Source organism: Saccopteryx bilineata, chromosome 1 (genome assembly GCF_036850765.1).
Source record: "Saccopteryx bilineata isolate mSacBil1 chromosome 1, mSacBil1_pri_phased_curated, whole genome shotgun sequence".
Taxonomy (NCBI): domain Eukaryota; kingdom Metazoa; phylum Chordata; class Mammalia; order Chiroptera; family Emballonuridae; genus Saccopteryx; species Saccopteryx bilineata.
In genome coordinates this window covers 345248304-345272670 of record NC_089490.1, presented here as the reverse complement: position 1 = coordinate 345272670, position 24367 = coordinate 345248304, and the positions used below count along the sequence as shown (strand labels likewise).

The 24367-nt window shown below is 38.2% G+C and overlaps 1 protein-coding gene across 3 annotated transcripts in view; it reads left to right on the top strand.

Annotated features, from left to right (window-relative positions):
- UVRAG (UV radiation resistance associated) overlaps positions 1-24367 on the top strand; it is a 361575-nt gene that overhangs the window by 94408 nt on the left and 242800 nt on the right. For all 3 annotated transcript variants that reach the window (XM_066249903.1, XM_066249894.1, XM_066249913.1), the window contains one exon: positions 16626-16711. In XM_066249903.1, coding sequence (XP_066106000.1) covers positions 16626-16711 — 86 coding nt within the window. The remainder of the gene's footprint in view (positions 1-16625; positions 16712-24367) is intronic.

Genomic DNA, 24367 nt, shown 5'->3' with positions numbered 1-24367 from the left:
AACAGTCTTTTTCTCCTATTGTAGGGATAACCCAGTCCTTCTCAACTGTGTTTCTCTTCCCTCTGTGTCTTTACTGCTCACACTTCTCACTTCTGACATCTCTGGTCACCAAATGGGTGGAGGTTTTCCCTGTGTCAAGTCATTCTCTGAAACACCAACTGGGTGTGCTACAGTTTCTAATACTATCGACCTGGAGATAGTGTCAGATGCCACAGGTTAAGGGCTCAGTGCCACAAGACTCCTATCTACACCACTTCAGATGCCAGTTGCAATCCCAGGTTATGACCTGTGCTTCTGACCAACCAGCTATGGATCCAAGGTTCCAGTGAACCCTCCTTGGATTTGATTAATTTGCTAGATTGGCTCACAGAATTCATGGAAACACTTATGTTTACCAGTTTATAAAGGATTTATTAAAGGGTACAGATGAACAGGGAGTTTCTGTCCCTGTGGAGTTGGGGTATGTCCCTTTCCCAGTGTGTATATGTTGGCCAACTTGAACTCCATACTTTCTTTTTAATTCAGTGAGAGGAGGGGAGACAGAGATAGACTCCCGCATGCACTCCAACTGAGATCCACCTGGCAATGTTCTGCCCATCTGGGGCATTGTTCTTTTGCTCAGCAACTGAGCTTTTCTTAGCACCTGAAGTGAGGCCATGAGCCATCCTCAGTGCCCAGGGCCAACTCTCTCCAATCGAGCCATGGCTGCAGGAGGGGAAAAGAGAGAGAGAGAGAGAGAGAGAGAGAGAGAGAGAGAGGGATGGGGGAGGGATGGAGAAGCAGATGGTTGCTTCTCCTGTGTGCCCTGACCATGAATCGTCTCTGGAACGTCCCTGGAACACGCTGGGCTGACGCTGAACTCCATAGTTTTGGGATATTATGGAGGCTTCATCATATCAGCATGATTGATCATAAACTCCATTTTCAACCCTACTCCCTTCTCAAGAGAATGGGGGTGGGGTGGGGATGAACATTTTAAGCTTCTAATCTTGGCTTGGTCTTTCAGGTGATCAGCCCTCATTTAGGAGCCATCCAGGAGCTCACTAAGTGTTGCCTCATTAGAACAAAAGACTATTGCTTCTTGACCTTTTGGCTAAGCAAGTGTAGAACAAAATACACCAGGATTTCAGGAGCTCTATGTTAAGAGGCCAGATATTAGAACAAAAGATGCTTTGCAGGTTCTTATCATTTAGGGAAATTATAAGGATTTTAGTGGCTCTGTGCAAGGGACTGGGGGCAGATATATATATCTGCCATAGTAACTCTTAGGGCTATTGACAAAGGACAAAGCATTAGATTGGTAAGAGTTCTTTTCTCAGACTAAAAATTGTAGCGGCAATGACTTCAGAGTCCAGTAGATGGCAGTGCTTTCTCATTTTAATGGAAAAAATTAGAGCATGAGTAGACTGAAAGGATCAAATTTTTTTGGAATGGAATTTAGGAGATTGAAATAGCAATTTGGTGATTAATTTCACAACTGCAGCCACATAACTTGATTATCTCAAGCTGAGAAAGAAGATTTAGGGACAACAACAAGTTTCATGGTCTGAGAGCCTCTACAAATGGAAATTACCCTTCCTTCTTTTCCCTTTCCTTTCCTTTCTTTTCCTTTCTTTTCCTCCCTCCCTTACTCTTTCACTTTTTTTCTTTTGAGGGGATATAGTGAGGCCAACTCCTGCATATACCTTGACCAGGATACACCCAGCAACCCCATCTGGGGCCGATACTCAAATACTGAGCTATTTTTAGCACCTGAGGCTGATGAACTCTGATGGTGTGGCCACACTGGAACCAGTCAAGCCACTGGCTACGGGAGGGGATGAGGGAGAGAAGAGAGAGAGGGATGGGGGGAGAAGCAGATGGTTGCTTCTCCTGTGTGCCCTGACTGGGAATTGAATCTGGGTCATCCATATGCTGGGCTGACACTCTATCCACTGAGTGACCAGCCAGGGTTAGAAATTTCTTATTTTATTTATTTCAAGACATGATTCTTTTGAAAAGTAGAAAACTGAATTCTAATTCCTTTTTTGTTTGGGTACTGACTGTGTTTTTTTTTTTTTTTACAGAGACAGAGAGTCAGAGAGAGGGACAGACAGGGGCAGACAGGAACGAAGAGATGAGAAGCATCAATCATTAGTTTTTCATTGCGCATTGCAACACCTTAGTTGTTCATTGATTGCTTTCTCATACGTGCCTTGACCGCGGGCCTTCAGCAGACCGAGTGACCCCTCGCTTGAGCCAGGTACCTTGGGTCCAAGCCAGTGAGCTTTTTGCTCAAACCAGATGAGCCCGCACTCAAGCTGGCGACCTTGGGGTCTCGAACCTGGGTCCTCGGCATCCCAGTCCAACGCTCTATCCACTGTGCCACCGCCTGGTCAGGCTGACTATGTTTCTTGAGCAATTCACTTTTCTTAGTTTTAGGTTTCTCATCTTAAAAGCTAGAATATCCTAATTAGCTGATAAATGCTAGAGGGAATACTAGAGTTATATAGCTCAGCACTCTTATTTCATGGGTGAAGAAACTGAGGCTCAGGAAGCCTTATGACTGCTTTAATCTGACATGACAAGTTAGTTTCATGCTATAGAGAATAACTTAGATGTAGCTATAATAATATCATAGAATACAATCACTGCATGTTCTCATAGCTCTTTTACCTTTAATAATTTACCTATAATTTATTTCACTCCATCCTTACAACAGCCTATGAGGAAAGGTAGAACATCAATTATTAGTAGTTTTGGTAGTATTAGTGGCAGGCATTTAATAGGTACGTATCTATAAATATTTGGGGAATAAATGAATGCCCAAGTTATCAGGATGAGTTATTAGCAGAACCGAGACCAGAACACGTCGTTCTCTTTCTAGATATGCACTTTCTTCTTTATACCATGCTGCCTGTGTAAAAGGGGTGGATTGATGATTTTCATCATTCAATTTTTTTGAGGTTTCTTCCATCATTTAACTTGATTAACTGTGATTATGATTACATGCTGTTAGAGATATCTTCTTTAGTTTATAGCAACTCAGTTGGGCAACTGTTAGTATTTTCATTTTCAGAATAAAGATACTAAAACCGAGAAAAATTAAGAGATTTCCATTTGGTTAACTTTGTGGAATTGAGAAATTAAAAAAGTGGCTATTTCCTCTTGCTAGTCAAATTAATGAATGCTAACTTATTTCCAAAGCACGTTCCACACAGTACACAAATGGAACATTCAGAAGTAGGGATTAAGTGTCCCAAGCTGCCGATGTTTTAACAACAAAGATCTATGGTATAATTTCTGTACAGGTCTCAAGTGAAAGTTGGAAAATCATAAAAATAGCTTATTCCTGCACATATTCTATTCAGTTTTCTTTTTACCCCGCTTTCTCCTATTACAAAATACAAGAAACAAAAATTAGACAAATCTTCAGGGATAGTTTCTAATAGCTGCCTGCTTTGTTATAAAACATCTGGGTATAGATGAGCTCAGTTTAAGTCCAGGGTAAAATGTTGTTTTTGAATAATTTGAACTGGTATGATATCCTAGTTACAGTATTACACCAGGTTGACCCTGGTCAGCAAACTGCAGCTCGCGAGCCACATGCAGCTCTTTGGCCCCTTGAGTGTGGCTCTTCCACAAAATACAACGTGCGGACGCTACCTCAATAAGGAATGTACCTACCTATATAGTTTAAGTTTAAAAAATTTGGCTCTCAAAAGAAATTTCAATCGTTGTACTGTTGATATTTGGCTCTGTTGACTTAAATGAGTTTGTCGACCACTGGAAGAGCATTTGGAAACTAGTCTTGCTAGTTTTCATTTGCTGAGGGCCTGCTTTATATTAGATACTATACCAGCTACTTCATGTGTTTTTATTTAATTTGTGTGACAACTCCACAAAGTAGTTATATTGTTGTTTTATAGGTAAAGTATTCTAAAAGAGAACATTAAATTACTGACCCAAGGTTACATAGCTAGTAAGGTCATAGATCCGTGATTCAAACCCAGGTCTGACTTATTCAAAAGCCTTTTCTCTTAACCGCTATGCTATGTGGCATCCCTCATTTCTTCATTATATAGCATGTCACAGTACCAAGTCCCTATCTTTACATTTAACCAGAGATATCCATTGGAGCATTAGGAGAGAGTATACAGGAAAGTGCTTTGAATGGTATAAATTGCACAGACTTTGGGTATTTATTATTGTAGAGTGGGCATGCAGTGCCCACGAGGCCATCAACCCACTGAAGTCCACATGAATTCCATGTATTAGTCACTATATTTGGCTTCCCTGTGAGTCTCCCCCCCCCCTTTTCTCTTATATCAAATTAACTTCTGACAGATGTTTGGAAAATCATCTTATCCTGTAATTCATATTTATAAATCCTGCTGCTGCAGTGTGGTCTCCATTCTCTTTCTTCATTGAAGCCAGAGAATAATCTGGGAAAATGCCATGTTTCCTGTTATGAATTTGGAGGCCCTTGTCTTCTTAGCACAATTTTTGAACTTTTCAGAATTTTAATACTGGAAAATTCAAAGCCAAGCATGGTTCTTCATATAGATATTGTAGATTCTGGAAAAGTAAGTAGGAGCAGTTTGACTAGTCCTCACTAGGGGATTCAGAGTTTAAATCTTTGTTTAGTTTAAAGTTTTGAAAACCAGTTTTTACTGTTTTTTCTTAACTTTGTGACGAGGCCATTCTTGACCATTTCCCCGCTCTGATAGTTTTGGTTTAAACTGTTCTTCTACAAAGCTGGGAATCCTTTCCTTTTGTTTAAAAAATCTCTCCACTAATGCTAGTTAAGATGATGTCACTATTGCCTTCCCTTCCTCTCTCACTTCTCTCTTTTCTCCACGTTATAGTAATTTGTGGCTACATCTTTCCTCCTGTTAGATCTTAAGCTCTTGTAGGACTGAGGTTGTGTCTTAATCACTATTGTAGTCCCAGGACTTAGCAAAGGCTTCACTTAGTAAATATTTTTACATGAGTGACTGATGTTTACTGGGATCACTTGGTTCCTATCTCCATTCTAAAGTATATTTTAAAGTATGGCCTCTTCAGCAGGGTCACTTTCAGTCCTCATGCCGGGGAGTAGCAGTGATGCCTTTCAGTCCACTTCCTACTTAGAGTGTGACTGTGATTGTGATTGTATTTTTGAGGGGTGTTTGAAACACTGATGTAAGAACAAGAATTCTTTATCCCTGTTGATTTGAATTAAAACAGCAAAAAAAAAAAGATTTTATTTTCAGGATCTGTATATCTTTGCTCAGTAACACTATTCTTATTTCTCATTGCTTCTCACTGTTTTGAAGGAGAAGAAAACATCTTCTGTTGTCTCAAACCTTAGACCAAATCTGGGAATATACATTTTTAGCTCCAGTTTAGTGTCTAAGAAGAGGCCTTGCCTCCGCTCCTTAACAGCTCAGCATCTGGGCTTTGTCAAGAGTTCAGAGGCAGAGGATGTCCAAGGCTTGAAAGTGCTTAACAGAGATACTTGCATAATTTTTCTCAGTTTTAACTTGGCTGACACTTAAAAGTATATTAATGTCCAAATAAACATATACACATGGGAACACAGGCTGTCTATTGATTCATCAGGTAGCTATTTTAGTAGTTGTACAAATAAATACTACATTTTTAGAAAGCATATGCATTGCATCTGAAAAAATGTTCAAGTAGTAGAATGATCCATTGTTTTTGTTTTTTTTCTTGCCCATCATAATTTCTTACTCTACTTAAGTAAGTAAGTAGAAGAAGGACTATTTGCAAAGCTTACAGTTTTAGGAATACAGCACATTGACAGGCCTGCTAGGGAAAACTTTCAGTGGAGCCTGTAAATTACTATCCTTAGGCTTCTACTTGGACCTTTTGTCTTCTCATTAACATATTCTGTCTGGATGATTCAGATTCCTCCCAAGTCGACATTTCCAGTCTGTTTTTCCATATCTCTACACTTGTTGGATGCTTCAGTCACAGCACTCTACAGGTCCTGATCGGAACTCCATTTCCCTCCCCCTTTCAAAAAACCCTCCTTCTGTTGTATTCCTTAGTTCAGTGAATGGTACTGCGATCCATCCACTTTCTCAAATGAGAACAGGGAGTCATTCTGGACCCCTTCCTCTTTTTTTTTTTTTTTTTTTTTCTTCATTTTTCTGAAGCTGGAAACGGGGAGAGACAGTCAGACAGACTCCCCCATGCGCCCGACCGGGATCCACCCGGCACGCCCACCAGGAGCGATGCTCTGCCCACCAGGGGGCGATGCTCTGCCCATCCTGGGCGTCGCCATGTCGCGACCAGAGCCACTCCAGCGCCTGAGGTAGAGGCCACAGAGCCATCCCCAGCGCCTGGGCCATCCTTGCTCCAATGGAGCCTTGGCTGCGGGAGGGGAAGAGAGAGACAGAGAGGAAAGCGCGGAGGAGGGGTGGAGAAGCAAATGGGCGCTTCTCCTATGTGCCCTGGCCGGGAATCGAACCCGGGTCCTCCTCACACTAGGCCGACGCTCTACTGCTGAGCCAACCGGCCTGGGCCCTCTTTTTTAAATCACTTCTTCGAATCACTACTGATGGTACCAGCTAAATATCTACATCTTTCCTGGGTCTTGACTTCATAGCCAGATTTATTTTACTAAAATGCTTGCCCTGTCCCTTCTTTATTCAGATCATTTCAGGGTAATTAATAAATGGCTTATAAGGTCTTGCTGTGATCTGGTTCTTGATTTCTGTGTTCCACCCATACTACTTTCTTATGCTAAAATTTACCCATTTCAGGTTTTTGTTTTTTTTTTTTTTTTTTATAGCTTAGATCCTATTCCTATTAGTTTTCTGTGAATATCTCTAAATCCAGTTTGGATACCACACTGTCACCCATAGCACCTTGCATTTCATTTTCCTCTTGACTGACCCTGATCCTGTTGTAAGCTGATTGCCCATTTGCTCATCTCTCTTACTTATTAGAATGTAAACTGCTTCGGGCAGGGATAGGGTCGGTCTTTGTCACTGACTTATCCCTAGTGCTTAGTACTCTATGTGGCATATGGTAATAATTTAATAACTAGTTGATAGATGAATGAGTGGAGCTTCTGTAGCATCAGATCATTAAAAATTCTGTTGGGGTCTACTACTTGGTCATCATCATCAATTGTGTAGCTTGTTACTCAGGATTCTAGTTCTCTCTTTTTTTAAGTCATTTCCACCATTTCTGCATACATACCTGTCATTTGTAAATTATTATACTTAAATGGAACTCTTTATTTTTCTCTCCACATTTGCTTTCCCTTCCAGTTTTCCACATCTTTATTAACTATTTTCCATTTATCCAGGCCTGAAATCTTGTAGTTAGGTTTGATTGATTTCTTACATCCTCTTGATTCAGTCGCTGGACTCTTTTGAAATAACTTATATCCATGGCTACTTTTCCATCTCACCGCCATAATCCAAGCTCAGGCCGGCATCCCTCGAGGGCTGATTACTGCTTTAGTTTTCTGGCAGGCCTATGGGCTCGAGTCTCTTTGTATTCATTCTGTCTTATTCACCACTGCCTCATCAGTCTTCCTAAAGCTCCCTTTCCTTTTGGTTGTGGAGAGTAACTTCCCATTATCTGCTGAATGTGTGGGGATCTCTGACCTGATGTCCTTCTTTCCATCAGTCCAAGTTCAGGCAGTGGTGTTCTTGTGGTTCTCTCTGCTTTTATTTTTACTTCCTCTCTCTTTTTTTTTATAGTTTGAGCTCTCATTACCTCTAGTAAGTGTGGATTTTTAGAATAGCTTCTTAACTGGCATTTGGGCATTCTGCCTCCTCCCTTTGTCATATTTGTCATTACCAGAGTAACCTTCCTGAAATGTAGGTCTGATCATTCCCTGACACTTTCAGAAACCTTTCATGAGTCCTTATTGACCAAAGGTTGTCTTGGATTTTTTGGCACGAAACACAGGGCTTTCTGTGCCCTGGTCCTTCCAACCTAATTATTAGCTGTATCTCCCACTGCTTCCCTCTTTAGGTTCTAAGTAATTTCTGTATCACCGAAGTTGAACAAATTGGACCACTGTTTAATTTTCTCCCAGTGCAGTTTGTGTTTTCCACTGTCATGCTTTGGCCGCAGGTGTTCAGTCTGTGTGGGACTTTCCTTCAGTCCTATTCAGTTTTTCAGTACTTCTTAATCTATCCCACACACTGACCTGCATGCGATCTTTGCTGTTCTTGCTTCTACTGGATGGAATCTTTACATCAGAACTCCTGTAGAGCCTGACAGGTGGTGGCTCAGTGGATAGAGTGTCGGACTGGGACGCAGAGGACCAAGGTTCAAAACCCCGAGGTCACTGGCTTGAGCGTGGGCTCCTCTGGCTTGAGCGCGGGGTCATTGGCTTGAGTGTGGGATCATAGCCATGACCCCATGGTTGCTGGCTTGAGCCCAAGGTCGCTGACTTGAGCAAGTGGTCACTCTCTCTGCTGTAGCCCCCTGGTCAAGGCACATATGAGAAAGCAGTCATTGAACAACGATGGAGCCTGCAACAAAGAATTGATGCTTTTCATTTTTCTCTCTTCCTGTCTGTCTGTTCCTCTCTCTGATTCTCTCTGTCTCTGTCAGAAAAAAAGAACTCCTGTAGCTTTTGTTTTTAACCTTTCTATGGCATCTTTGTATTTTTTGCTTTACTTGGATACTTGACTTGGTTGTATACATTATAGTATGCTGGCTTATATACTTTTATAAGGATGGTAACAATTGCCTGTGATACTCCCTATGTATTAGGTGTTTAGGAAACACTGAAATGAATAAGTTTATGTAGAATACTGTTTGCTTTGTAATCAGTTATCCTTTCAATTAGAGTACTTCAGTACTACTTCTTTTTCTCCCATTGATTTGAGAAAGGAAGGCAGGGGAGGGAGAGAGAGAAAGAAGTATCAACTCATTGTTCCATTTAATTATGCACCCACTGATTGCGTCTCATACATGCCCCGACTGGGGCTTGAACTGGTGACCTTGAGGTGGAGCTGGTGCCCTTGGGATCAAGCCTGCAACCCTAGGATTGATCCAGCGACCCTGGGATCAAACTGGTGACCTTGGCATTCCAGGACAACACTATTCACTGCACCACCAGCCAGGGCATACTTTAGTACAACTTTTATAGTTTTAATAAAATTAAGGACAGTCTTATGACTGCTATAGCAGCTAAAAAACTCAAAATGTACAATAACGAGTTTCTAAAATGTGGCTTATCCAGTGGTCTGGTACACAGGGGTAAGCAAACTACTTCCCCAGACATGTTTTTGTATAGCTAGCAAGCTAAGAATATTTTTATTGTGAAGAATTTAAAGGCAAAAACGAAGAATATGTGACAGAGAGCTTGCAAAGCCTAAAATATTTACTATTTGGTCATTGACTGGGAAAGTTTCTTGACCGCATTTCTAGAAACACACCTGATCATCTGCGTAGAATTGTTTCTGCTCATTGGATTATGTGAAAGTTTCTGTTTCTTTGAGCAGTTTAATGGGTTCTCACCCAGACCTTACAAGAACAAGAAGGGATAGGCTTGGCTTCTGAAGAATTCTGAGTGACATGTAAATCTCCTCTGGGCTCTTTGGCACTTGGCAGTACTATCTCACACAGATAACCAGATACAAACGAGCCGTTTCTTTCCATTATGATCCTTCATCAGAGGTCTGTCGGGATTGCACATCTGGTGAAGTTTGATGTCATTCAGAACAAAGCTCTTAGCATATTTCAAGAATGATAATTGCTAAGTGGTGGCTGAAGCATAAGGGTTTAATATTGTCCTTAAATTGCCTTAAATGTACATGGACCCAGAATTTTAGAACTGGAAAAGGTTTTAGAGATCAACGATAGCATGATCAGCCAGACTGCATGGCTCTTCTATTTAATCCTCTCTGTGGCTCAGTTTCCTCACCTTTAAAGTGGGGATAATAATAGTTTCTCCTTTTCAGGGTTGTGTGACTATTAAATATGTTAACTTTTAATATATTAACGTTGAAGTATTAAAATTAACATAGAAAACAAAACTGCCCGGTATACTGTAAATACTCATAAATGTTATCCTGTGTCTGTTGCTGTTACTTATTTATTTTATCTTATTTTTATTAATTTTAATGCAGTGACATTGATAAATTAGGGTACATATGTTCCGAGAAAACTTCTCCAGATTATTTTGACATTTGATTATGCTGCATACCCCTCACCCAAAGTCAAATTGTCTTCCGTCACTTTCTATCTGGTTTGTTGTTGTTATTTTTTAATGATTATTTTTATTAGTAGTAGTCTCATCTGATTTTATAGTTGAAGAAACTGAGGCATAGAGTTATTAAATGATTTTCCTCATTTCTATGACAGGCAGAGTGAATTAAAACCTTTCATTTGAATGCTCTTTTTCTGCTATAATGTGTTACTTTTAGTTGTTTGTTCATGGGTGTGGATGAGTTTTTAATAGGAAAAAAATGTTTGGCAGACTTTTGCATAAAGTAAGAAATGTTAAGTAGAATGTCATTCATTTCTCCTGAGAATCTTAACTGTACTGTATTTCCCCATGTATAAGATGCACTCTTTTCTGAAAACTTTGGGGTCTAAAAACTGGGTATGTCTTATAAAGATGGTTGTAGATTTTTTACTTGTATTTCCTGCTTCTTCGCGCTTGTTTTTGTGTTCATTGTTGAAGAAAGTGAATTCATCATCAGACACAGATGAAGACAAACTAATAGATGGGAGTTTTGACAGTGGTGAGGAGTTGTATGAATTTTATAGTGAATAAAACTTGAGTTCAGTAACTTTATGTAATACATTTTCCCCCCCAAAATTTGGGCCTCCAAATTAAGGTGCGTCTCATACATGGGAGCATCTTATACATGGGGAAATACAGTACTTCTAGTGTCTTACTATTTTTGATTTTGTAGCTATTTTACAGGACTATCTCTTGTCTCTGTTCTTTCTCCTCCTTGCCCTCATGATATATAGATCATTCCATAGCCATCTCTTTTGTTTTTTTTTATTCTGATGAAATTCACATAACATAAAACTAACCATTTTAAAGTGTAAAGTTTAGTCACATTGGTGTGTTCATAATGTCCCATCACCACCTCTGTCAAGTTGCATAACATTTTCATCACTCTAAAAGAGAATCCCATACCCATTAAGTATTCACTCTCCACGTTATCCTTGCTAACCCCCTTGGAAATACCAGTCTGCTTCTGTCTCTGTAGATTTACCTAGTCTGAGTATTTTATATAAATGGAATCATATAATGGCAACCTTTTGTGTTTGGCTGCTTTCACAGCAAAATGTTTTTGAGGTACATCCATACATAACATGTGTCAATACTTCTTTCCTTTTTATGGCTGAGTAATATCCCATTGTATCATGAATATGCCACATTTTGTTTATCTATTCATCTGTTGATGAATATTTGGGTGGTTTCTACATTTTTGGTTGTGAATAGTACAGCTATGAATATTTGTGTACAAATATTTGTTTAAGTACCTGCTTTTAATTCTTCTTTGTATATACATAGGAGTAGAATTATTGTCATATGGTAATTCTGTTTAACTTTTTGAGGAATTGCCAAACTTTTTTTCCATAGAGGCTGACCATTTTACATTCCTAGCAGCAATGTATGAGGGTTCTAATGTCCCTACATCCTTGCCATCAGTTATTTTGTTTTCACTCTAATTTTAAAATTTTATCTGTCCAGTCACCTGCTGTCTGTCTCCATCCATCCATCCATCCATCCATCCATCCATCCATCCATCCATCCATCCTAGTGGGTATAAAATAGCATCTCATTGTGTTTTTTTTAAGATTTTATTTATTGATTTTACAGAGGATAGGGGTAGAGTAAGAAATAATCAACTCATAGTTGCTTCACTTTAGTTGTTCATTGGTTGCTTATTGCTTATTGTATATGCCTTGACTGGTCAAGCCCAGGTTTTCAAACCGGTGACCTCAGCATTCTAGGTCAGTGCTTTACCCACTGCGCTAACCCAGGCCAGGCTCATTGTGGTTTTGATTTGCATTTTCCTAATGACGGTGACATATTCTTGTTGGCTATTTGTGTATATTTTTTGGAGAAATATCTTTAAGTCCTTTGCCTCCACCCCCCCCCTTTTTTTAGACATAGAGATAGAGAAAAGGACAGACAGACAGGAAGGGAGAGAGATGAGAAATATCAACTCGTAGTTGTGGCACCTTAGTTGTTCATTGATTGCATTCTCATACGTGCCTTGACCGTGGGGTTCCAGCTGAGCCAGTGACCTTGGGCTCAAGCCAGTGACCTTAGGTTTTAAACCAGCAACCATGGGGGTCCTGTCTATGATGCCATGCTCAAGCTGGCAACCCCATGCTCAAGCTGGGTGTGCCCGTGCTCAAGCTGGGGAACTTGGGATTTCGAGCCTGGGTCCTCAGTGTTCTAGGCCAACGCACTATCCACTGCACCACTGCCTGGTCAGGCATTCCTTTGCCCATTAAAAAAAATGGATTGTCTTGTTGTTGAGTTGTCAGTTTTTTTATGTATTCTGGATATTAGACCTTTTTCAGATACATGGTTTTGCAAATATTTTCTCTCATTTTGTTGGTTGTTTTTACACTTTCTTTATAGTGTTCATTACACAAAATGTTTTTAATTTTGAAGTCTAATATATTATTTCTTTGGTTAGCCACGCTTTTAGTGTCATATGTAAGAATCCATTGACAAATCCAAGGTTATATAGATGTACCTATGTGTTTTCCTCTAAGTTTTATGTTTTTAACTCTTACACTTAGCCTTTGATTCATTTTGGAGGTAATTTTTGTATGTAGTGTTAGGGATGGACCCAACTTCATTGTTTGCATGTTACTATCCAGTTGTTTCAGCATTGCTTGTCGAAACCCTGGTCTTTCCCTATTTTTTTTTTTTGTATTTTTCTGAAGCCGGAAACGGGGAGAGACAGTCAGACTCCCGCATGCGCCGGACCAGGATCCACCCGGCACGCCCACCAGGGGGCGACGCTCTGCCCCTCCGGGGCGTCGCTCTGTTGCGACCAGAGCCACTCTAGTGCCTGGGGCAGAGGCCAAGGAGCCATCCCCAGCGCCCGGGCCATCTTTGCTCCAATGGAGCCTTGGCTGCGGGAGAGGAAGAGAGAGACAGAGAGGAAGGAGAGGGAGAGAGGTGGAGAAGCAGATGGGCGCTTCTCCTGTGTGCCCTGGCTGGGAATCGAACCCGGGACTTCTGCACGCCAGGCTGACGCTCTACTACTGTGGTCTTTACCTATTGATTAGTCTTGGCACATTTGTTGAAAATCAGTTGAATATAGATGTATGAATTAATTTATGGTTTTTCTGTTCTGTTCCATTTATCTATATGTCTATCTTTATGCTACTACCACACTTTTGATTACTGTTACTTTATAGTAAGTTTTGAAATTGGTAAGTATGAGACCTCCAATTGATGTATTACATGGATTGATTTTCATTTATTGAACCATTTTTACATACCTTGGATAAAGCCCTATTTGTTCCTGGCATATAATCCTTTTAAAAATATTTTTAATTGTGATAAAATATACATAATAAAATATTATCATCTTAACCATTTTAAATGTACAGTTTAATAGCATTAAGTATGTTCACATTGTTGTGCAATCATCAACCATCCATCTCCAGAACTCTTTTCATCTTATAAAACTGAAACTTTCTACCCATTAAGCACCAAGTCCTCATCTTCCTCTTTCCCATGCCACTGGCACTCACTCTTCTACTGTTTCGATGAATCTGACTACACTAGGTACGTTTTATAAATGGAATCAAACAGTATCTGTCCTTTTGTCACTTGTTTCTTTTACTTAACATAATGTCCTTAAGAGTCATCCATATTCTATCATGTCAGTATTTCCTTCCTTTGTAAGGCTAATATTTTATTGTATGAATGAATATATACATTTAGTTATTTATTCATCTGTTGATGGTCATTTGGGTTGCCTCTACTCCTTGACTATTGTGAATAATGCTGCTATGAACATAGATATAAAAAATATCTCTTTGAGTCTTAATTATTTTGGATATATACCCAGAATTGGTAGACCAAATTGTATAAGCCTTTTAATATTTTGCTGGATTAATTTTGTTAGTATTTTGTTGAAGATTTTTGCCTCTATATTCATAAGGGATATTGGTCTACAATTTTCTTATGATATTATTGTCTGGCTTTGAAATCAGGGCAATATTGGCCTTATAAAATGAATTAAGAAATATTTCGGCCCTGACCAGTTGGTTCAGTGGTAGAGCGTCGGCCTGGCGTGCGGGAGTCCCGGGTTCGATTCCCGGCCAGGGCACATAGGAGAAGCGCCCATCTGCTTCTCCACCCCTCCCCCTCTCCTTCCTCTCTGTCTCTCTCTTCCCCTCCTGCAGCCAAGGCTCCATTGGAGCAAAGTTGGCCCAGGCGCTGAGGATGGCCAGCGCTCTGTGGCCTCTGCCTCAGGTGCTAGAATGGCTCTGGTTGCAACAGAGCGACGCCCCAGATGGGCAGAGCATCGCCCCCTGGTGGGCGTGACAGGTGGATCCTGGTTGGGTGCATGAGGGAGTCTGTCTGACTGCCTCCCTGTTTCCAACTTCAGAAAAATACAAAAAAAAAAAATATTTCTTCCTTTTCTATTTTTGAACAGATTTTGAGAAGGATTGATATTAATATTATTCACTCTTTTTTTTAGAGAGACAGACAGAACAGTCAGGTAGGGAGATAGATGAGAAACACCATTTTGTAGTTCTGGCACTTTTTAGTTGTTCACTGATTGCTTCTCATATGTGCCTTGACGGGGGCCAGTCTCCATCCAAGGCAGTGACCCCTTGCTCAAGCCAGTGACCATGGGGTCATGTCTGTGATCCCATGTTCAAGCAGGCAACTCTGTGCTTAAGCTGGTGAGCCTACTCTCAAGCTATCGGATGAGCCCACTCTCTAGCGGGTGACCTTGGGGGTTTTGAACGTGGGTCCTCTGCGTCTTAGGTTGATGCTCTATGCACTGCACCATCATCTGGTCAGGCAATTGGAGTGTTTAATCCATTTATACTTAATATAATTATAGATATGGAGGCTCTGCTAATTTCTTAATTAGTTTTTTCCTATCATTTTTGTTCCTCATTTTTTCCATTATTACCTTTTTTATGTTATATATTTTCTCATGTAATATTTTGTTTCTTTTCTTATTTCTTTTACTATGCATCTTTTAATTATTTTTTTAGTGGTTGTCCTAGAGATTACAATTAACATCAATTTATAACAATGTAATTTAAATTAATACCAACTTAGTTTTAATATTATATAAAAACTTTTCTTCTATATAGCTCTGTTCCCCTTTGTGTTACTATTGTCACAAAATATGTCTTTATAATTATGTGATCATCAAGATGGATTTATGATTGTTTTATATGTTCATCTAATTGATTGGTTTTTAGATGCTAAACAGGCCTTACATTTTTAGAATAAATTCAGTCAATAATGATGTGTTAATGATTTATTTATATTCTTATACTATGGTTTAATTTGCTAATATTTTGCCAAGGATTTTTGTGTCTGTGTTCATGAGGGATATTGGTCTGTAATTATGTGTGTGTGTGTGTGTGTGTGTGACAGAGAGAGAGAGATAAATCTTTGCCAGGTTTTAGTATCAGTAATGCTAGTCTTATGCATTGAAAGTTGTTCCCCTCTTCTCTATTTTATGAGCAAGTTTGTGTTAAATTGCTGTTAGTGCTTAATGCTTGGTAGAATTCATCGGTGAAACCATCTGGACCTAGACAATTTTTGTGGGTAGCTTTTTAAATTATCCACTTAAAAAAGATATAGAATTATTCAGGTATGGTTTTATGATCAGTTCTGGCATGTTGTATTTTTCCAAGTAGTTTGTCCAGCTCATCTAAGTTGTCAAATTTAATAGCATAATGTCGTTAATAATATTTTAATAACCTTTTTTTAAAAGCAAAATGGGTTAACTCTTTTAATTCCTACAACCATTTGTGAGGTAGATAATATTATCATCTCTATAGTACCAATGAAGGAACAAAGATTTAACTAAGAATGCTTAGATACCTTGCTCAAGACTACAGAGCTGGTATATTAAGGGCTTAAATTGTAATCAGGTGGCCTGTGTCCAGAATCTTTTTTTCTTAACTATTATTTACTTTTCCATCTTAAATGACAGATACCTGTTCTATTATTCTTAAGGATTGTGCTGTGTTTTCTCTAGAAACCATTATGTTTCCACCATCTTTGTAACCACTAAATGGAAATGTTTGTTTCTGGTATTCCTAATTGGAACTTGAAATGCCTTTTTTCCCATAAAAACATTACATGTGATGGCTAAGCATACTTGAAATCTTATTATTAATACTCTTTTTCAGTCACACGTGTTATAAAGACTTCTGGGGCTTCTGTGGGAAATTTGCTACAACATGTGAAATATTGTTTCTGTGGGAAAATACTAGAGGAAATTTATTTTGAGTTTACTTGCCTAAAATGTTAAACTTCAGTTATATGAAAATTGTTATTTTTTAAATTTTTGAACAGATTGAATTTACTGAAGTGTTTATAAATCATAATTTTAAAAACACAAACATGATTAATTGTGCACATATTTTATTTCACTTTGATTAACTTGTTAATTAATATCTTTTAGGGTTATTCTAATGCTCAGAAGAATATCCTTCTTCAGGTGGATCAGAACTGTGTTCGCAATTCTTATGATGTCTTCTCTTTGCTGCGGTAAGACTCAGAGTCCTGCATTTTCTAAAGACTCTCCTTATTTTGAGTTTGTGACATTTCCATGTGGGAAATGTATGGGGGCTTTAGAAGCTGTTATTCAGGCTTGGCATTTTTTAGTGAGAGCTTCATAAATTTTGTAGCTACAGTGATTTAAGTTTATCTCTTTCACAAAGCCTCTAGAAAGTCATTTCCTTTCTTTGGACAGTGGGAGAAAATGACTGGAAGCCAGTGATCTTAAAACAGGGACCTGAGCTGTTTCCGGTCTTCTACACTATAAAGAGCTACAAGCAGAGGTACAAAATTTAGACTTATCAGAATACTAGAAAAGCCCTCCAATAGCCCCAGACGTGGAGTTTTGACTTTCTGTTCATCTTTTAAGAGAGTCATGCTTGGCAAGGCAAAGGAGCTTTGTATGAATCTCATGCTCAAAGGCTTAACTGCCTTGGCTCTGTATTTTCATAATGTCTGGGCTTAATTTTGAAAGATTTAAAATTTTGGTTTTAATTTTCAGTGTGGTAGATCATCTAGGACATTTTCCCAAGAGGAAGGTTACCAAAATAAATGCAATTCAAAATAAAGTTAACAGTGACACTCAACCTATGTTCACCCTCTTCAGACAAATGGTTCATTGAAATTTGATTTTGGCAGTATTTTTCTAATGTTTACATAACACATCATAAATTTGAGACCATTAGACATCCTTTATATATCTACTAGAGGACGAGTCCAGAAGGATGATTGGACTCTTGTCCAATTGGATGATTATTTGTTTTATAAACATTTTGAAATGGACCTTTCCTTTGCAAATCTTATATTTTATTACACATGATGATAGAGTTTGGTCACAAGAACTGTATAAATTGCTTTTAAGAGACAATAGTTTCAGCTAAAGTAACCACACACATTTGATGACTTTTGATTCTTATCTGAGAGGTACTTTCACTTTGAATTCTTAGGTTATGTAACATAATGAACAGGATTTAGTAATCAGATGGTAAGAAGCAGGAGGTGTCAAGATATGTAATTTATATTTTTGAGCCTATTCAATTTGGGACTGCAGTAAGTTTTAAGTATTGGAAGGAAAAATGTAGAGAAATCGGTTGAAATGTGAGTAAGCCCACTAATATTTCTTGACCTATTTTCCTTAGTAAAATGAGAGTATAAATACCATTGTTTTAAAGATATCTTCCAAGTATGAGATTCTGTAATTTTGTGTATTAGAGAAACAGTAGAATTAAAAGAGAAAGGAATGAAAAGTCAGTGAGGAGAAGATGATTTGGGAAAGGCAGTATCATATAAACTAAGAGACTAGAGACTTAGGGAGCATCCAAAGCTCTGTCATGGTGCAGGAGAATGGGGAACTAAAGAAAGACTATCGGTTCTTGGGAAGCAATATGGTATAATAGAGAATGCTTTGATTAATGTGAACCTGACTTTAGTTATCCCAGATTTAACCTCCATGATTATTCTAAAAGGTGGAAGCAGTGAAGTTAAAATTTTTTGTAACTTATAAGCATTTTTACATTTATGATCTTATTCTCTTAGAAACTTTTTGTTTTCACACACTAGTGTGGAAGCTGAAGTTCAGAGGTGTGAAATGATTTATCTGAGGGCACACAGTAAGTAAGAGTCAGGCTGAAGATTGGTAAGAAGCTTTTCTGACAAGTAAGTTTTGTAGATCCTTGTCACAGTCTCACCTTCCTAGATTGGTGGTTTTGAGGTGCAAATAGCATAACCACAGAAAATTTTCTGAAAATCCTAGAGCCCTCCTTAAATACAGAACTATCAGGTTAATTTGGTAGGTGCTCAGTTATTTAACATTAATCTTGCAATGACATGTCTCTTAGGGTTTCCTTTATAACTGTGCCTTTCAGATTCCTCAGGTGTGTCAAGAGTTTGAATTGCCTTATTAAGAGTGGCCTTTTCTTCACCATTTTGTAAATCATTTATAGCTGGTAACACAGGTATACTTTTCTGAACCAGATCAAGTGTCTGTTTGTCAACCAAATTACCAGAACCCAGAGAGTTACTCTGCAACTAGAAAGTTCAAATTATACTTGTTCAAGTGAATAAGTACTATACACCTTTCTCTGAAAATGCTCTCAGACATTAATAAAGAGCAGGTATGGCCAACAGTTTTTGCCCCTGGGCCAGATTAGAAAGAAAACTTTTCACAGGCTGGACGAAATATTAAAATTAAAAAATGTTAAATATAATAACGATTCATTTAAGTAAACAAAACTTTATTATATAATTTGTTTATGAATAAATGTGAGTGAAAAAATTTTGATATACACTATTATTTTAATAAAAATATATTTTAATAAAAATATAATTATATACCTTATAAATATCCAAACTGTATTGCAATCAATTGAAACAATATTTAATTAATAGAATGAGCTTGAAGGGGTTATATCGCAAATAAAACAATTATTTCGTTTTACAAACAGCCTGGACACGTTTTCAGTTATCAACTGCAGCTATTGTCTATGCTACAATGCCACTTGATTCAGCACACTTGACCACAAAAATAGCGAAGTGTTTGACCTTGGGTGCACACTGGCAAACTCTGCCTAAAAGAATGTGGGTTTCACATCGCCACTAAACGTCAAACAGTTCATATTGAGTACAGACGAATACAAAAGTAAATTTTTATAATGGAATTTTTTAAAAAAATAAAGGAGTATCGCGAATCCATTCCACCAATTATTGGAAGTTAAGCCTAGATCAGTCACACACGGAATTCTTTTCTGCCGATCACTATCTTCTTAAATATCTCAATTTCCAATAATCAAAGATGCTTAGCTGAGATTTTAAAGTAGCGGAGAATATTAAAAATTTAATCGCAGGCCACATAAGCTCATTACGCGGGCCGGGTTTGGCCATGCCTGGTAAAGAGTAACCATTATTTCTCTGCTCAAACACTCTTCCCACAGTTTTTGCTGATATATGTAAAATGCTTCCTGGAGAAAACAATTTTGTGCTCATTGGTTTTGTTCAGTTTCCCTCTCTAACTTGGGTAACATTTGTTCCTGGATGAGAATAATTAAAAAACTTTTTTTTTTCTTTACCTGATGCTTTTCTTGGTTTGTGCAATTGTTACTTCTTGACCTGTAATTTTATGTGAAAACACATGGAGTCAGAATTCTTTAATACCACTTTTACTTCCACAAAATTCTCAGTGCTTTTTGGAGTCAAAATTAGACCCCAGGTCTCCTGATTCTGTTTTTTAAGAGTATATTCTAGTTAATAACTTTCACTTTGTTGTTATGTGTGAATACCTCAGCAAAATAGGAAATCTTGACTAAGGCAAGGAATTGGGGCACCTAAGCCCAGGGCACTGAAACTCCTTCAGATGGATGTGTCATTCCATTTAATAGGAAGACAGTGACCCCAAGTTTTATTCAGACTTTTTAATCAGTAGCTAAGAATTTAGACTAATTTTAGTTGTCAAGGTAATAGCAGCCCTTTCTAAATTTACCTCCAGTTGTGTGATGGTAATTATATTTTTGCTTCTTTAACCCTTGAAATTTTCTGGATTAAGGGTTAGTTTTCATAAGCAGACATTTAATTAAGAGCCACTTGATCTTCACCACAAGGTGTCGATGTTGTATCTTTGGCATTTGAAATTTCTTGTATTTTACAGTTTTGAGGTGAGAAGGAGAAAAAAGTAGGGTTATAAATTACAAGTGAGCATTTGCTTCAGGTTAACTTTTCTATTATTACTTACAGGTTGAGTTTCTAAATTTATTAGATAGCTTTTTCTTTTTGGTTCTGTTGATTATTTTTTATCCTGTTGGTGATAGGAAGTTATTGAAAGATGACAAGGTGAGGAGGAATGACGGGGTCAGCTATACAATTTAGAATTGTTACCGTGGTAGCAGTGGGGAAAAGATGTGAGGGGTGAGACTGTGAGAGCGAGGAGGTGTCTATAATGCTCAAAAAGATAGCTTTGTTGTAGAGATAAGTAAGAATAATTCTGGTTTTCTTCTAGTATAGTTTTTATTGTTTTTTTCCCTTCCCCTTTTGACTTGTGCTACTTTAGCAGTGTAATAAGTGGCAGTATGGTGGGGAAACCATGGGCCCTCCACTGAGATTCCAGTTTTAGAACAGCCGTATGCCCATAACTGGATGCAAGACTTTGGGCAAGTCATTTAATTTTGGTATCTCAAGCTACTCTTGTAAAATGGGGATAATATTTGTCTCATAGCAACATTATGAGAATTAAATAAGGTAAAATATGCAACTACTGGCATATAGTAGATGTTCAATAAAGAATAGTTTTCATTTTCTCCTTTACTTCCACATCTTGGAATTATCTTTCTCCTTTATGCCAGTACTCTATTTTTATGTCACCACTAGCGTTTCTACCATTCAGCACAATTTACCATCTCTACTTTTGTTTTGTTTTTATTTTAAATATTTATTTATTTAGTGACAGAGACAGAGAGACAGAGATAGGGACAGACAGACAGAGAGGGAGAGAGATAAGAAGCACCAATTCTTCGCTGTGGCACCTTTGTTGTTCATATGTGCCTTGACTGGGGAGAGGTACAGCGGACTGAGTGACCCCTTGCTCAAGCCAGCAACCTTGGGTTCAAGCTGGGGAGCTGTGATCAAGCTACATGAGCCCGCACTCAAGCCAGCAACCTCGGAGCTTCGAACCTGGGTCCTCTGTGTCCCAGTCCAATGCTCTATCCACTGCGCCACCACCTGGTCAGACTACCATCTCTGTTTTAGAGTTACTTTTATTAATCCTAAATAGTCATGATAAAAGTTGTTTAACATGTGTTTGTCTTTTCTCCTTAATGGTATTGACAACATCTTGAAGGGATTCTTTATTGTTTGTATATATCTTCTCCTCCCTTTCTATTTTATTGACAGTTCTCGGTTTTGTTAGAACCTGTTGTGATCCTAGAGCCCTAGTTCCTTTGGGTCTTAAGACTCTATTGCACTACTTTCTCCCTGAGTACTCTCTTTCATTACCACAGTTTCAACCAACACATCCATATGCTAGCAACTCTCAGATTTATAGCTCTAATTCCTATCTGTCTTTTGGATTTCTGATCTGTTTTTTTCCCCAATTACTATTAGAAATTTATACTTTCATGTTCTGTAGGACCTTCAGTCATAATCTGGCAAGTGCTACACTCATTATCTTAATTTTTCTCTTCCTTTTCTTTTCCCTGGTTTGTCTAGTAATATTAACATCATTTCAGGCACCCCAAGTGAATGCATACCCCTCTTCATTCTCACCCCTGTTTTCCTAGACAATTTCCTGATCTCCTAACTAATCTCCCTACTACCAGTTTTTCTTTCATGCAATTATTAAGTTATTATTTAATAAGCACTTACTTTGTGCTAGGAAGTATTCTAAGTACTTTACATTAATTAACTCTCAATTCTTACTACAACCCTCTGTGGTATTATTTCTGTTCCTATTTACAGAGAGGAAATTGAGACACAAAGCAGTTAAGTTGCTTATTCAGTGTCACACTAGTGTGAACCTATAGTCAAAACCACACAGTCTAGCTCCTGAGCCCATGTTTTCAACCAGTACATCTTGTTGCTTTATACTGTTTCACCCTCCTCTTGTATAGTTTATCTACCACATTTCCGCCAGAGTGACCTTGTAAAAGATATATTAGTTTTGTCATCATTAGGTTTAGAAATCTTTGAGCAAAGGTGATATTTGAAAAACATTGTTCTAAACACTGCATAGGGACTATTGTCCTTATTTTAAGTTCTCTTATACTTCCTGTGCAAATTAATAGCCAGCATTTATCGAGCACTTATTGAGTTATAATTTGCTCTTCATCATCTGATTCTCTCTCTTCTCAGCACCCCCAGACTGAGAACTCCTTCACGCTGGAATCCTTGTTTTATCGATCTTGGTGTTAGCCCTATCACAGTGTATATCATATATATTAAGCACTTATATCTGCAAATTGAACCGTTCTTTAGGTTACAGAGGACTAGGGTTGTGATGCTCCTGTTATTGGTTTGCATCTGGCAAAATGAGAGTTGTAAAAATTTTTAGGCTCTTATCTAAAAAGTTGATGAAAATGTAATCAGATATGCGAACCATCAGTTTCCACGTAACACCTGGTGATATTTCAGGATTTTGTGACCTTTAATTTTATTCCTTATATAGATTTTCCTGGAAGATCTTTATCTGGCTATCTGGAGGCAAATTGCTCACCCCCAACCCATTTTGATAAAAAATACTTTGTACTGTAAAATTTTAATTTTAAAAGGGAAATCTTACATCAGATAAATTATGTCTTAGGGTGATAGTTAGAAAACAGATTGGGTGTGATGTATAAGGGCATAACTGTCCATAATCTTTAAATTTTGGGTGTGATAACCAACTTTTGGGTGCAGGGAGAGTTCTCTCCCCGTCTAATGATTTCTCCCTAACTACTAATGGCAAGTATATGGACTATAGCTTGGTACCCAGCTGAAAGCAATACGTTATGAAATTTATGTACTGTAACTCATATGCTTTTCTACTCATAGTAGAGGTTAGGCTGTTAAGCCAGTGTCTGGGTGCTCATTTTTAATAAATTAGAAGGGGAATTAAGAGGCTTACTGTTAAGGTAGACACACTGACAGCAAGGAGAAATGAAAGCTGATAGTTTGCTCTGTGATTTACTCTTTGATTCTGGAATATAACTGAGTGGCAAATCATATTAGCTACTGTCCTACCTACCTTTTTAGTTACTGTGGATTTGCAAGCAACCCTCTCTCAGTACTTCACAGAAAATGGGGGTGGGGGTATTCCAACTGTAAAGAGAGACAGACTAAGTAAGAAAGCAGAGCCAGCTTACCTCTGCTATGAGCAGTCAGTCCTTTACCTAAGCACTCTCCACATAGTGGTTCACTGAAATTACCGTATTTTTTGCTCCATAAGATGCACATTTCCCCTTCAAAAGTGGAGAGGAAAATGCCCATGCATCTCATGGAGCAAAAAATATGGTATTTTATTAAATATTTTAACACAACATTTGGTTCAGAATATTTTTTTTCTTATTTTCCTCTTTAAAACCCAGGTGTATCTTATGGTCAGGTGTATCTTATAGAGCGAAAAATACAGTAATAGTGAAAATTACTGTTATTGAGCACACCATTTTAGTTTTCACTAGTGCTGTCTTCATATAACAGATAAAAGGACTTGCCTAGCACCGTAAGATGAGTATCAAAGGAGGTTTGAATGAAGTGCATACGCTTTTTCCTGTTATACCATATTAATGTCAAATTACTGGTGAAATAAAAAGTTTATGATTATTATAGCTTATTTAAGAAAGCAGGGATGCGTGATAAGTTTTAGAAAGGTTTTCAGTCAAAATTTAAAATGAAAAATTTTGGTATTTAAGTTTTAGTTAAATGATTTAGTTTTTATGTGCTGAAGCTGGTGACTTCGGGGTTTCAAACCTGGGTCCTCAGCATCTAGGACGATGCTCTATCCATGGCGCCACCACCTGGTCAGGCAGATTTATATGCTTAATGAAGGTCTTTTATACTCTTCAGAGCTCATCACAATTCCATTCTGTTTTTTTTTTTTTTTCTTGTGGGAGAGACAGAGAGAGAGTCAGAGAGAGGGACAGATAGGGACAGACAGACAGGAACAGAGAGAGATGAGAAACATCAATT